At 39.2% G+C, this 15969-nt stretch overlaps 1 protein-coding gene across 2 annotated transcripts in view; it reads left to right on the forward strand.

Annotated features, from left to right (window-relative positions):
- TAF15 (TATA-box binding protein associated factor 15) overlaps positions 1 to 15969 on the forward strand; it is a 41498-nt gene that overhangs the window by 2460 nt on the left and 23069 nt on the right. The window contains exons 2-7 of one of the 2 annotated variants that reach the window (XM_017890999.1): positions 6264 to 6303; positions 8587 to 8638; positions 8727 to 8811; positions 8895 to 9000; positions 11862 to 12055; positions 13480 to 13600. In XM_017890999.1, the coding sequence (XP_017746488.1) occupies positions 6264 to 6303; positions 8587 to 8638; positions 8727 to 8811; positions 8895 to 9000; positions 11862 to 12055; positions 13480 to 13600 (598 nt within the window). The remainder of the gene's footprint in view (positions 1 to 6263; positions 6304 to 8586; positions 8639 to 8726; positions 8812 to 8894; positions 9001 to 11861; positions 12056 to 13479; positions 13601 to 15969) is intronic. The other variant, XM_017891000.1, reaches the window with a different exon arrangement.

Here is a 15969-nt window from a genome sequence, read left to right on the forward strand (position 1 = left end):
GTGTGTTTTAAATTAACCTTCAATTAATTAAAGCTAGACTTTATATTCTTAGGCTTGGTATACTATTTATATGTTTTGTAATAAGTGTATAAAATAATACCTTTGACTTTGTATAAAATAATGCTTTTGACTTGCTCTTTGATGAATGTTTATTAAAATACCCCAAAACAACTAATGCCATTAATAATTTTAGTTAAGTCCTTTAAACATTCCAGACTACTGTTTAATATATCCAGTTTAATATATCCAATTGACTCAACCACTCCAAAAAACCTAATAAAATATAAGCACTTAAGTAATCAATAAATCAAAATCGTAGAAATTATAAGTCAGAGTCTTACATTCAGATACTGTTTACAAATGTGAATTATCTAACACCTTATAAATTCAGATTAGTTACACACATAAAAATTACAAAGTCAAGGTAACTTCTCATTCTGGCAGTATGGCAGACCACGATTAACTTGAAAATCTATCTACAAAGATTTTCAAAAAGGTGAAAACTAAGGACAAACCCCCAGTGCTAAAAATGAAGTAGGAGGCAGCATGGTAGGCAAAGAGCTAACTTGCGAGCTACACTGGAGAGGAAGGTGTACACCTCTCTTAGAGACCTGAGTTTTATTGCTCAAGTAACTGCGTAAGGACCAGAGATAAAACGTACGGACCATTAACGACAGGTAATAGGAACTGAGACTCTTAACACAAATTCTAGACTTAATGTGTTACGGAGTCGAAGGACTGCACATTCTGTGAGGGAATGAACTGGAGAAAACCTTAGTACCAACATAAGAGATAACAGGGTAGCATGGACATTTAGGCTCCAGGAAACCTTAAGACAAATTAACGTAAAAATGGTTTCTGGGCTGGTAATACTCTTGGTGTTTCTGTTAAAAACATGAAAAACGGCCCGACGTGATGGCTCACGCCTGCAATCCCAGCACTTTGGGAGTCCGAGCTGGGTGGATCACCTAAGGTCGGGAGTTCGAGACCAGCCTGACCAACACTGAAGAAACCCCGTCTCTACTAAAAATACAAAAATAGCCAGACAGGGTGGCGCATGCACGTAATCCCAGCTACTCAGAAGGCTGAGGCAGGAGAATCACTTGAACCTGGGAGGTGGAGGTTGCGGTGAGCTGAGATTGTGCCATTGCACCCCAGCCTGGGCAACAAGAGAAACTCCATTAAAAAAAAAAAAAATCTGAAAAACATTTTCTGGAGGACATTTCACAGTTTAGATGACAAGGAATTTCAGGTAAAGCAAGCCTTGCAAAAGACGTGTTCACAGTAAATTGCAGAGCTTTAGGAAACATTTAACCGAAATGAGAGTCAATGACAGGATTAGAGCCTCTAACATTATCTGAGAGAATATTTTTATGTTTAAAATTGTTAAAAAAAAAAAAAAAAAAAAAAAAAGAAAACCTAAAGGAAGGAATCAACCCTAAGATTAAGGTGTTGGCCGGGCGCGGTGGCTCGTGCCTGTAATCCCAGCCCTTTGGGAGGCCGAGGCAGGTGGATCACCTGAGGTCAGGAATTCAAGACCAGCCAGGCCAACATGGTGAAACCCCGTCTCTACTAAAAATATAAAAATTAGCCAGGCGAGGTGGCAGGCACCTGTAATCTGGATCCTTGGGAGGCTGAGGCACCAGAATCGCTTGAAGCTGGGAGGCAGAGGTTTCAGTGAGCCGAGATCGAGCCACTGCACTCCAGCCTGGGTGACAGAGCAAGACTGTCTCAAAAAAAAAAAGTTCAAGGTGTTAATAAAACAAGCCACATAGATTTGAAAAAATAAAGTAAAACGTTTAGAATTAGAAAAAGTGACTAAGTTGGATAGCAGATCTAGTAGAAGAAAGAATTACAGATATGATGGATGTGATTTATCTTTCAGATGTGGAAGGTAGATGTGATCTTCCAGCATTCAGATCAGGGGGATAAGATATGAAAATGAAAGCTTTCGGGCATGGTGGCTCACGCCGATAATCCCAGCATTTTCAGAGGCTGAGGTGGGTAGATCACTTGAGTTCAGGAGTTTGAAAACAGCCTGGGCAACATGATGAAACTCCCATCTCTACAAAGTACAAAACAGATCAGCTGAACGTGGCAGTATGCGTGTGTAATCCCAGCTACTCGGGAGGTTGAAGTGGGAGGATTACTTGAGCCTAGGAGTTCGAGGCTGCAGTGAGCTTTGATTGTGCTAAGCACTCCAGCCTTGGCAACAGAGCAAGACCCTGTCCTGCAAAAAAAAAAAAAAAAAAAAAAAAAAAAAATTAACAAATATGGGAAATAGATTAAGAACTCCTGTCATAATAAGAGGTTGAGGAGGAGGAAATGGAGGAAGAATCAATAGTTAGTTTCCAAAGTAAAAGAATATTTTGAAGTGAACACTAGTTTAAACATGAAACAAATTCATACCTGGATACATTGATGTGAAAATACAGGTTATGAAATACCAATAATCTACTGGAGAAAATAGGAAGCAGTGGTATGATTGATAACAGACTAATTAAATATTTTAAGAAGCTGGAAAATAATGAAATGATCCTTAGAGTTTAGAGAGAAAGTAACCATTGACTTTGAATTTTCTTTTTTCTCTCTTTTTTTTTAATGGAGTAGCTGGGACTGACAACAGGTGCACACTGCCTTACCTGGCTAATTTTTAAAATTTTTTGTAGAGATAGGGTCTTTCTGTGTTGCCCAGGCTGGTCTTGAACTCCTCAGCTCAAGCAATTTGCAAACACCAACTAAAAGGTGATTTTTTTTTTTTTTGAGACAGAGTCTTGCTCTGTTGCCCAGGCTGGAGTGCAGTGACGTGATCTCAGCTCACTGCAAGCTCTGCCTTCCAGGTTCACGCCATTCTCCTGCTTCAGCCTCCTGAGCAGCTGGGACTACAGGTGCCCACCACCACGCCCGGCTAATTTTTTTGCATTTTTGGTAGAGACAGGATTTCACCATGTTAGCCAGGATGGTCTCGTCTCCTGACCTCGTGATCTGCCCGCCTCGGCCTCCCAAAGTGCTGGGATTACAGGCGTGGGCCACCGCACCCAGCTGATTTTCTTTCTTTCTTTTTTAAGTTATGTTACTAGCCAAAATAAAGTTCAGATGTAATGTTAAAAGGAAGTTCACCAGGAACATAGGGCTATACTTTTATGTGCCTAATAATATAGAAAACAGGCCAGACTTGGTGGCTTAGCACCTATAATCCCAGCATTTTGGGAGGCCGAGGCGGGTGGTTCACCTGAGGTCAGGAGTTCGAGACCAGCCTGGTCAACATGGTGAAACTCCCATCTCTATTAAAAATACAAAAACTAGCCGGGTGAGGTGGCAGGCACCTGTAATCCCAGCCACGCAGGCGGCTGAGGCAAGAGAGTTGTTTGAACCTGGGAAGCAGACTTTGCAGTGAGTCAAAATCCTGTCACTGCACTCCATCTTGGGCGATAGAGCGAGACTCTGTCTCAAAAAAAAAGTGTGTGTGTGTGTGTGTGTGTGTATATATATATATATATATAATATGACAATTAATAGATCAGGTAAACAGAATATGACCAAACATTATTAAGACTAGACCAAACATTAGTAAAATATGAGTGATACATCTAATGAGCATAATGCTATAGTCTTGATAGAATTCACTTGAAATTTAGAAAATACATACTTCTTTTCAGGCACACAGGGGACGTGCCAAGGGGGAAAAGCAAAACCAGAAATCCGAACAAATATCAAGAATAATAAAATAACTTTTCTAGCTGCAGTGGAGTATTAGGAAAAAACACAAAGAGAATCAAAACTATACACTTTTGGAAATTCGAAAGCACTTTAAATAATTCATAGGTCTAGACACAAAGCACAAGTGTCAAATAATCACAACAGTTGTTTGGAATGCCTTAATTTATAAACTGATTGTCTCTGATGAATATAAAACACCTACACTTTATCACTCAAGAATTTATACCAAGGGCCAGATTTACTAGTCAGTATGCTTATTTCTAGATCATCTTGGAGTTTTTAAGCTAGCCAGCTAAAGAAGTTAGATTTATAATTTCAGAGGGCTGAAATGACTGGGTTAAGATTAAGGACCTTACTGTTAGATTTGAGATAAGGTTATAGGACTTATGAGCTGCACCCTACTGAAACTTTGCCTGAACCTAAAGAAAATATGCTGCGATTATATACTTTGTCACTGGGAGAACCTACATCCATGCTTCAGGATATAGTTTAAAGCTTCATGCATCCGCAAATAGCTTGTCTTACTCATTGTTTTCCCCCCATACCCCTTTTCATCCTTTGATTTAGGAGAATCTGATTTCCTGTCATTTCATAGAGGCATCTAATCTCTTAATGTCCTAATTAGATTGTGTATTCTTTTCTGATTTTTCTTATTTGGTTGTTAGCTACAACTCTAGCTATCTTCTCATGGGCCTGGCAATGATGTGTAATTTTTTCTTTTTTATTTCAGCTAGTTTTATGCCCTCCATATTCCTAGTAGTAGTAGTTTGTGTCAAGATTTCATTTAATATTCTTTTTTTTGTTGTTGTTTTGGGACAGGGTCTCCTCCTGTCGCTAAAGCTGGAGTGTAGTGTTGCAATCATGACTCACTGCAGCCTCGACCTCCTGGGCTCAAGCAGTACTCCTGTCTTGGCCACCCAAAATGCTGGAATTACAGGGATGAGCCGCTGCATCTGGCCTTCATTTACTGTTCTTAAAATTAAGCGTTAAAATCTTGTTTGGTCTAATTGGAGAGCTTTACTGCAGGAAAGTGGCAAATTTAGTATCACCCACTTATATTCGGTGGCAATATTTTCATATTGTAGCTTTTATAAATTGGATGAAAAGTTTGTTACAGGAACATATTGCATAATTAAATTTTAAAAGAGGAAGTTACTGAGACCCTGTCTGTAAAAATTAAAAATAGCTCGGCGTGGTGCTGCACACCTGTAGTCCCAGCTATGCAGGAGGCTGAGGCAGGAGAATGGCTCAAGTCCAGGAGTGAGCTGTGATGGCGCCAGTGCACTCCAGCATAGGTGGCAGGAAGACTTCATCTCTTAAAAGAAGAAAGAAAAGTTACCAATTTCATTAGGTTTTGGTGGGTTTTAGAACAATTTGACAGCAGTGATTCTTTCAAATTGAGTGAGGTTGGGCCTGATGGTCAACAGTTTGCAACTTAGAGCCATTTTCTGCGGTTGCAAAAGTGTTTCATATAAAATTGCTTTTATGCATCACATACTTAGGTCATTCATTTGAATCTGAGTAAAGCCTAAAGGATAGATAAATAGAACTTCTTCAGTAATTTTTGATATGATTGACACTTTGAAGTATTGAGAACAGCTCAGAGTTCAAGTTCTGTATTTATTTTTTATATGTTACCATCCCCACCCCACCTTTTAAAAAATTTTTTTGAGAGTCTCTTTCAGTTGTCCAGGCTGGAGTGCAGTGGCACAATCACAGCTCACTGCAGCCTTGACTGCCCCTGGATCAGGTGATCCACCTCAGCCTCTCGAGTAGCTGGAACTACAGGCACATGCCACCATGCTCAGCTAATTTTTGTATTTTTTGTAGAGATGGGGTTTAGCCATGTTGGCCAGGCTGAAACCATCCGCCTGCCTCAGCCTCCCATGGTACTGGGATTGTGTGAGCCACCATGACCGGTCCCTTGGTAGTTTTTTTAATTGCTCAATTGAAGCTACAAGCAGGTATTGCGGACTTGCTGTGCCAATTGGCTGAATCCCTGAAAGCTTGATAAAATCAGAATAGAGCAACTAACTTAGCTGCTTTTTTTTTTTTTTTTTTTTTAGCAAGTCTTTGGAAATATTTTTGTTGGTGCTGACAGCCAAAGCAGTTCAGTACAGAGGAATGGTATATATCTTGGGGTGGTAAGGATATACAAGTAGATGTAATCCTGAGGATGTCATAGTGCATGTCTTTCCCTTTTTTGGACCTGATTAGTTTTAACAGATGTCTTTTTATATATCATAATACTGCTTAAGCTCTTGAGTCTGTTTAAAGAATGGATTTTCACTGATTTACATTTGTTCACTGGCTTCTTGTGACCCTCAGCACACATGTAGAATAGTAGTTTGCAAATATGTAGTTATTGTAAAAAGTAAATACTATTTGTACAAATTTCTCATTTCATAGTATTTAACTTGGGTTAGTTTTTCTTTCCGCAATTCTTCACGTTTTCTTACCATTATTTCTTCTATATGAGCTAGTCAGCCTTTGAAGGAAGCATAATTTTAAATAAGATTTAAAATTCTTTTTATGTGTTCTAGATTCTGGAAGTTACGGTCAGTCTGGGGGTGAGCAGCAAAGGTAAAGTATACATACATTTTAATAATATGAAAGGGTATAACTGAGGTGAATTTTGTCAAGCTTCTCTTGAGACTTGATGTCTGGATGTCATAAGTTAAATATTAACTTGTCACAGAGTGAAGAGGATCAGTGTAAATAGGTGCTATAAAACATTTATTCCTTTTCTGTTTTTCTCTATGTTTTGAGACATTCTTGCTGTGTTGCTCAGGCTGGAGTGCAGTGGCTATTCATAGGCAAATCATAGTGTACCAAAGCCTTAAATTCCTGGGCTTAAGCGATCCTCCTGCCTCAGTCTCCCAAGTAACTGTAATCTCCACTGCAGACGTGTGCCACTGCACTGGGCTTCTTTGTTTTCTTAAATCTGTCTGCATCGATGAATATACGTCCTAGAGATTAAAACAAATTTCCTTGGTATTGTAAAGTTTATGTTTTATTTAGGAAATCTCTTAGAAGAAATAATTATTAAAGAAATTTGGCCGGGCGCGGTGGTTCAAGCCTGTAATCCCAGCACTTTGGGAGGCCGAGACGGGCGGATCACGAGGTCAGAAGATCGAGACCATCCTGGCTAACACGGTGAAACCCCATCTCTACTAAAAAATACAAAAAACTAGCCGGGCAAGGTGGCGGGCGCCTGTAGTCCCAGCTACTCGGGAGGCTGAGGCAGGAGAATGGCGTAAATCCAGGAGGCAGAGCTTGCAGTGAGCTGAGATTCGGCCACTGCACTCCAGCCTGGGCGACAGAGCGAGACTCCGTCTCAAAAAAAAAAAAAGAAATTTAATGCCAGACACTATGGCTCATGCCTCTAGTCCCAGCACTTTGGGAGGCCAAGGTGGGAGGATTGCTTGAGGCCAGGAGTTAGAAACCAGCTTTGGTAATATAGCAAGACCTTGTCTCTCAAAAAATTTTTTTAAATTATCTGGACATGGTGGTGTGTACCTGTAGTCCTAGCTACTTGGGAGGCTGAGGCGGGAGGATCACTTGAGCCCAAGAGTTCAAGGTTGTTACAGTGAGTTATGATCATGCCACTGCACTCCAGCCTGGGTGACAGAGTGAGACCCTGTCTCAAATAAATAAATAAATAAAATTTAAGCAATTGAACTCAACAGTTTTTTAGAGAAAGCATTTTATGATGGTGTGTAATATGTTAATGTGTTTTTTCAGAGCACATGTTTTTTAAACACCATAAAATAAATATTTGGCTTTTTTTTAGTGTGCTTGCCATGCTCACAATAAAAATAAAGTTCTATTTTATGTGAATGTGTATATGCAGTGGGCTTCTCTTACCAGAAATACAGACTTCAACTTATAGGATAAATGTTTTACAGCTCAGTGTGAGGTATTCAGAATAGCACCTCAGATACCTTATCAAATTTTAAGCCTCTTGAAAAACAAAACTGATTTGACTTTTTTGATCTCATGAGATAGTGCTAACTTCCTAGTAGGTATCTAGCAAAATGTTTATTTGATGAAATATGTTTTCAAAAGTTAAGGAATCTTGTTAGCACTTGATACCTTTAAAATGATAAAAAAAAATTTTTTTGCTAATGTTTTAGTTTTCTTTGGATATTAGGAAGTCATAGATTCAGAAAGTTTGTTTCTGACTTGTTAGAGCTTATATACTATAAAATTAAAATTCAGATCCCAGGAGGGTACATTTATTTAGTCAGTCAACAAATATTTATTGAGCTATGTGCCAGGCCCTGCTACAACACTGAGGATACGGCGTAATTTCATCCTATAACTGTACTCTGGAGATAAACATGCCTCTAATTATTGAGGCTTTTAAACTGGACTTCTAGTGCCTCCCTGTGCATCTTTTAGGAAGTTAAAAGACTAAGGCAAATGGTAGGAAAAAGTTAATCAGTCAAGATGTAATTAAATTGAGTAAGGTATTAAATTGAGTAAGGTATTCATTTTTTGTGTAGTCATCATTTTTCTGCTTCAGATATTTATTATAGGTCTTGCTATGTAGTTTTTATTACCCCACACCCAAGCATAATTCTCTTGGAATTTTCTAGCTCTGATCAAGTTTTGTTTCTGTGAGACTGTCAAAACAAAACTTTGGGGTATTTGACATTCAGGAGATCTGGGAGTGACTTCATGTATTTCTTTAACAGTCTTTGGTCATCACCTTTCAATTTAGACTCTAGAGACAGGCAGATTGATGATTTCTCAGCAAAGAAGCTTGTATTTGAGTTGAAAATTGAAAATGCAGGCAAGGTCTTCATTTAAACTTTTAAATTGTAACACATTTCTTTCAAGTATTAAATTTTTCTTTTGCAGTTATTCTTCCTATGGAAATCAAGGCAACCCAGGCTATGGACAAGCATCACAAGTAGGTTGAAATATAAATTGTATTCTTCATAAGTAGTTATTTTTATCTTAAGTAGGTGATGAAACTTGAGTATTTACCTAAATTTCAGAGCTATTCTGGCTATGGGCAAACGACTGATTCCTCTTATGGACAGAACTACAGCGGTTACTCCAGTTATGGACAAAGTCAGTCAGGTTGGACTAGTTTGTTAAATTTGTTGTTTCAGAAATTGAAAAATCGGAGCCTTCACTAAATGATATACTCATCTAATCTTTAGGTTATTCACAGTCCTATGGTGGTTATGAGAATCAAAAGCAGAGCTCATATAGCCAGCAACCATATAATAACCAGGGACAGCAGCAAAACATGGAATCATCAGGAAGGTAAGGACATAGTAAAGTACTGAGATTGTTTTGGGCAGTGGGAATAACACTGATATTAAACAGATTTAACCAACAAAATCCTAGCTTTAGACTTTTTTTTTTAAGGAAAGTTTTAATGAAGTGTGGATTTCAAAAGTGTATATCATGGAGAATGTGGAAATAGCATTTTTCATTTGATTCTTTTTTTTTTCTTGAGACAGAGTCTCGCTCTGTAGGCCCAGGGCTGGAGTGCCAGTGGCCGGATCTTAGGGGCTCACTGCAAGCTCCACCTGCTGGGTTCACGGCGCATTCTCCTGCCTCCAGCCTCCCCGATGTAGCTGGGACTACAGGGCGCCAACCACCCCGGTCGCCCAGGCTAGTTTTTTTGGGTATTTTTTTAGTAAAGAGAGCGGGGTCGTTTTCACCGTGTTCGGCCAGGAATGGTCCTCGATCTCCTGACCGTCCGTGATCCACCCGTCTCCGCGCCTCCCAAAATGCTGGATTAGCCAGGCTTGAGCCACTGCGCCGCCGCGGTCACCGTCATTCTGTATGATGTATTTGTGAAATCATTGTTTAGCTATAAATTGATGTCCTTAAAAATGTTAGAAAATTTTGGACCTCTGCTTTATACCTGAAATTAAATAAAAACCTGCCTTTAGGCCGGGCGCGGTGGCTCAAGCCTGTAATCCCAGCACTTTGGGAGGCCGAGATGGGTGGATCACGAGGTCAGAAGATCGAGACCATCCTGGCTAACATGGTGAAACCCCGTCTCTACTAAAAAATACAAAAAACTAGCCGGGCGAGGTGGCGGGCGCCTGTAGTCCCAGCTACTCGGGAGGCTGAGGCAGGAGAATGGCGTAAACCCGGGAGGCGGAGCTTGCAGTGAGCTGAGATCCGGCCACTGCACTCCAGCCTGGGTGACAGAGCGAGACTCTGTCTCAAAAAAATAAAATAAAAAATAAATAAATAAATAAAAACCTGCCTTTAGAATGAGACTTCTCAATATCCATTTTAAATTTCCACTTTATTTTGAACCATTTGAATATATTACCTTTTCTGGGACAAAATATTTTTTAAAAGGGTCAAAACTTACACATAGATATCCTAAAATGTGTTTTGTTTGTTGATATATGTAGGTGAATATTTACTGATAAATTTCAGGTTTTATAAAGTTTTTTTACCTTTCACATTTGAAGAGCTGGTACTTAATTTTATGCTATTTACTTAATAATAGCAAGTTACTTTTTAAAACTTGTGCTTTACATTCTGTGAAATGCTTTTGCATTATCTGATGTAATTGATCTTCAAATACCACTATGAAATAGTGTCAGTAATGATTCCCATTTTACAGAGGTAAAGAAATTATTTCGCCTATCAAGTGATGTGGCTAAAAACTGAGGTCTCTAGTGTTTTCTCTCTACAATGAAGACATTTATTCTAAGTGAAAATTAAATAAAAGCATTGAGGAAAGATTTGTTAGGTCAAATTATCACCCTTACGGATGTGAGAGTGTTTTGAAAAGTAGAAAGTAGAGTACAAATATGGGGAATAATACTCAGAAGACATGCTACATTAAGAGAACTCCTCAAGCCTTGTTGGTTAGTCTTAAATTTAAGGAGAATCCTTTTATAAATGATGTATTTTTGGAAACATGACCTATAAATGTAGTCTGAAAAGAAATGTTAAGTTTGATTTGACAGCCATTTTAAAGTGCTAGGGTTTGGACTGTGGTTGTGTTGTGCTTTCGATAAGGAGTTAGGGAACATACTGATCTTTTATTAGATTGTTCTGATCCTCTGGTGAAGAATAAAATGTAACTATTATAAGATCTTTTTTGTCCCCCCGCCAGCCCATTTTTTAAATAAGTAAACCTATTGGAACTCAAATCCAATTAAATGTTGCCTTTTAATATTCCCACCCTGAGAGCATGTAATTAATACAGTAATATTGTTCTGAAGATACTTAGAATTTTCCTTTTGAATTGATGGAATAAGCAGTCTCATTACCTGATAGACTTCTTTTCAGATAAAAAAAATTGCATTACCAAGCAAGTTCCTATACTGTTTTCTAAAATGTACTATCACTGAAGATGTTTAGAAGACTGTACTGTAGATTCTAAAGATAATTCTAAGAAAAAAGATGTAAAAATATTTTAAGAGATGACGCTTGTTAAAATTAAGTGATATAGAGTCTTTTATTGTAACTATTAAAAGGACTCAACTCTTGTGGCGTGTTTATTAAAGAGTCAGACATATTCCTGTACTTTGTAGCATCTTTTCCTTTTTTTTTTTAATTCTAGGAGATAGGCTGGGCGCGGTGGCTCACTCCTGTAATCCCAGCACTTTGGGAGGCCAAGACAGGTAGATCTCTTGAGGTCAGGAGTTCGAGACCAGCCTGACCAACATGGAGAAACCCTGTCTCTACTAAAAATACAAAATTAGCCAGGCGTGGTGGCACATGCCTTGTAATTCCAGCTACTTGGGAGGCTGAGGCAGGAGAATTGCTTGAACCTGGAAGGCAGAGGTTGCGGTGAGCCGAGATCACGCCATTGCACTCCAGCAGTCTGGGCAACAAGAGTGAAACTCTGTCTCAAAAAAAAAAAGTTCAGGGAGATAGTAAAACTATAGTGATTTTTTGCTTTACTACAGTTTTCAAAGATACATTTTTTTTTTTTTTCATAATATGGCACCTCTTCAATGTTAGCAGAATTGTCTTTTGAAGGGAATTCCAGGAGACTGCAGATAACTAATTACCACGAGAAGGTAGTCGTAAATATGGTTAATGTCTTAACTAGTCAGGACCCTTAATATCAGTTTCAGTCAACTTGCTTCAGCAAATGTAATCTTCCTATGAAATCTCTTAAGTTCTCCATTTCTATTTAGCCAAGGTGGAAGAGCACCTTCCTATGACCAGCCAGACTATGGTCAACAAGATTCCTATGACCAGCAGTCAGGCTATGATCAACATCAAGGCTCATATGATGAGCAGTCAAATTATGATCAGCAGCATGATTCCTATAATCAAAACCAGCAGTCCTATCATTCACAAAGGGAAAATTACAGCCACCACACACAAGGTAAGATTTACTGACCTCTATTATTATTTTTCCCCCTCGCAGAATTATTTGTATGAATTTCTGATTAAAAGAACCATGGAGGATTTCACCTGTTTGTCAAAATTTAGGGTAACCTTGAAGATGTGTTCCCTCTCATGGTAATCAAAACTAGTTTATCAGATTTCTACTTCTGAACTTGGAGACCCCCAAATGGTCATGACTTTTGATGACTGATTACATGAATTTCCTTTTTGTCTCAGTGAACTCTGATCCTTTGACAATACTGCTGGTACAAGTTCTTTTGGTGTTGGTGGTGTACTTCATTTGGGGCGCTTATTTTTGTATCTTTAAGGCCTAGTACATGGTTTGGTTCATAGCAAGCGCTCAGTAAACATTTGTTGAATAATTGAATGAATAAAAGTGGAAGCACAGGCCGGGCGTGGTGGCTCAAGCCTGTAATCCCAGCACTTTGGGAGGCCGAGACGGGCGGATCACGAGGTCAGGAGATCGAGACCATCCTGGCGAACACGGTGAAACCCCGTCTCTACTAAAAAATACAAAAAACTAGCCGGGCGAGGTGGCGGGCGCCTGTAGTCCCAGCTACTCGGGAGGCTGAGGCAGGAGAATGGCGTAAACCCGGGAGGCAGAGCTTGCAGTGAGCTGAGATCGGGCCATTGCACTCCAGCCTGGGCGACAGAGCGAGACCCCGTCTCCAAAAAAAAAAAAAAAAAGTGGAAGCACATTCACTAATAATCTTCTCTCAGTTTGAAGATTCAGTTATTCCTTGTCCATGCTCAATTTACATTTAAACGTTTCCGAAGCGAAGAAAGAAGTAACTTTTAAGATTGGGGGGCCGGGTGCGGTGGCTCACGCTTATAATCCCAGCACTTTGGGAGGCCAAGGTGGGTGGATCACAAGGTCAGGAGATCGAGACCATCCTGGCTAACATGGTGAAACCCCGTCTCTGCTGAAAATACAAAACACAATTAGCCAGGCGTGGTGGCGGATGCCTGTAGTCCGAGCTACTTGGGAGACTGAGGCAGGAGGATGGTGTAAACCCAGAAGGCGGAACTTGCAGTGAGCCGAGATTGCACCACTGCACTCCCGCCTGGGCTACAGAGCGAGACTCCATCTCAAAAAAAAAAAAAAAAAATTAGTGCTTTTCATCTGAGTTACTAAGGTTCTTGTAGCTAAGATTTATTTTAACTCATACTGTTCCACATTGCTGTTTTGCCATGTCACTTCAGCAGAATGGAATTTGACACAGATATAATTCTCAAAAACATGTAATTCCAGATGATTTTATGACGACTTGCATTTGAGTTGTGTGCACATGTGCCATTTTCTGTAAGGGTATGTGTGGCCTAAAGAGCCATTCAAGATTGTTACTTGAAGCCTTAGAAATGAGAGTGGTTATTTGTGTGTAATATTTTCTTTTTTTGTAGATGACCGTCGTGATGTGAGTAGGTATGGAGAAGATAATAGAGGATATGGCGGGTCACAGGGAGGAGGTAGAGGGCGTGGGGGATATGACAAGGATGGAAGAGGTCCTATGACAGGATCAAGGTAAGTATATAGATAAAGATGCCTACATTTTTTCTTATTCCTCTTTTTTTTTTTGGTGTTACTTGGCTGGATCAATTCCAGCATCTAATTTAGTTAAGAGACTTAAAAAAGGGATTATGTATTGGAGAAAAAGGCAGAAATTAAAAGTGTATTTTCAGTCTTAAATGACCTTAGAATTGGCTATGTTAGCAGTTAGTTTATGTGGTACATGTTAAACACCAGTAGAGAAACAACTATGGTTGTGATTAACCACTTGACTTTCCTGCCAGAGCTCTAAACTCCTTTAAAAGACAACCTTTAAAAGACAACTCTGGGAAATCCAGTGTTTGTATGTAAAAATAAAAGGTAAGTTAATTCTAGATTGAAGGGCAAGGGCTATTTCTTAATCTCAAATCTCCTTGGGAAGGGAAAGTATTAGGAGGCAGTAATGGAGTAGAAAGGTGGGGATGGCGAATAAGAGAAAGATTTAATGTAACAAAACTGTTTTGTCCCTCTTCTTAAGTAAATAATTATTGGAATAATTAGTGTAACATCACCTAGTAATGTGTATTTTGTCTTGACTAAGTTGTGTAAAGGAATGTCTTTCTAATTCAGCTTTTCTTTTCTCCATGCTAGTGTTACCAGGTTTTGGTATTTATTTACAGCATATGTAATGAAGCTGGTTTTAAAATTGGTTTTAGATACATCTGTAAGTTTGCTACTTTGACCATAAAACAAAATGAAAAGTAGTTGACATCTGTCCTCAGAAGAAGTTTGCAGGTTGCATATTTGTGTGTAAATACACAGGCTAAAAGGTAATTTATGTTGCTTGGGAATTGAAATGGTCAGTGGCCCGTTGCTGAAACTTATCAGTCATATATCAGCACCGGTTCATTCTTTTGCACCTTAGGGATCATCTGTCCCCTGAGGTGACCTGAGAAACAACCAGGTGCCCACAGACTGTTATTTCTTCAAGTGAGCCAGGATTTGATTTCACTGCCTTGTATTTCTCTATTTTTAGTGTACAGTGGTTTAATTTTATGGAAAACCTAAATTTTAAACATATTTGAAAAATGTTGTAAGACTTGAACATTAAGTCTGTTGATTGATAGTCAAAGTCAGTTTCCCAAAGTAAAACAAGTAGATTCTATGCCTCTTCATTGTCGAAGAGCAGTCTGCCATCATGTGGGTATAAATGGACAATGTAAAGTGACATGGTGCTTACTCTCTACCTAATAATAGCCTCTGTCCTATCCCAAACAAGATAACCAACAGGTATATTTAATTTACCAGTTAATATGTTTTGGATAATTGGCTGCCTTGAGATGCTTTATGTTTTATAGTACATCATAGCTTTAGTTTTCTTCATAAGGAAATTACAGTTATATCCTAATCGATTATTAAACTATCACTGTGTCTAAGAATGGAAGAAGAAGATAGGGAATAGGTAGGGAAGTCATTATAAATATATTTTCATTGGCCAGGCATGGTGACTCACGCCTGTAATCCCAGCACTTTGAGAGGCCAAGGCGGGCGGATCACGAGGTCAGGAGATCAAGACCATCCTGGCTAACATGGTGAAACCCCGTCTCCACTAAAAATACAAAAAATTAGCCAGATGTGGCAGGCGCCTGTAGTCGTAGTCCCAGCTACTCAGGAGGCTGAGGCAGGAGAATGGCGTGAACCTGGGAGGCGGAGCCTGCAGTGAGCCAAGATCGCGCCACTGCACTCCAGCCTGAGCCACAGAGCGAGACTCCGTCTCAAAAAAAAAATTTTTTTTTAATGTATTTTCATTTGTGACTCATCTTGTGACTGGAAGGTTGAAAGGACTTTGAGTGATCCTCCTGACAAAGGAGGGAAGGAGTACCTTAACCAACCCTGGGGTCCAATTAAGTACTTTTATAAACCCCTGGCAACATACTTCATATAATTTGTGGCCTAGATACTGACTTATAAACTAAGTTTTTTATTTTCCTTTAATACCCCTTCATACAAAATCATATGCAGAGGTCCAGTATGTAGTTGGTCAAAATGATGCTGATCTGGTTTCAGTGGGGGGAAGGATCGGCTGAGGAAGGGATCTGCAGTCTTGCCTTATACTCGGTTATTTGTTGAGATGTTCATGAAAGGCCTTTTTAAGAAATCCATATGGATGCCGATTACTCTTATATTGAGTTGGCAAACTGTGTGAAAGGCCAGATAGTAAATGTTTTGGGTTTTGTAAACCATATGGTTTCTGTTGTAACTATTCATTTCTGCCCTTGGAGCACCAGAGCGGCCGTAAATAATATGTAAATGAATAACCAGAGTTGTGTTCCAGTAAAGCTTCATTTATGGGTACTGAAATTTGAAGTTCATATAATTTTTTTTTTTTTTTTTTTTTTTTTTTT

This window comes from Rhinopithecus bieti, unplaced genomic scaffold (assembly GCF_001698545.2).
Source record: "Rhinopithecus bieti isolate Rb0 unplaced genomic scaffold, ASM169854v2 scaffold_20840, whole genome shotgun sequence".
Lineage (NCBI taxonomy): Eukaryota > Metazoa > Chordata > Mammalia > Primates > Cercopithecidae > Rhinopithecus > Rhinopithecus bieti.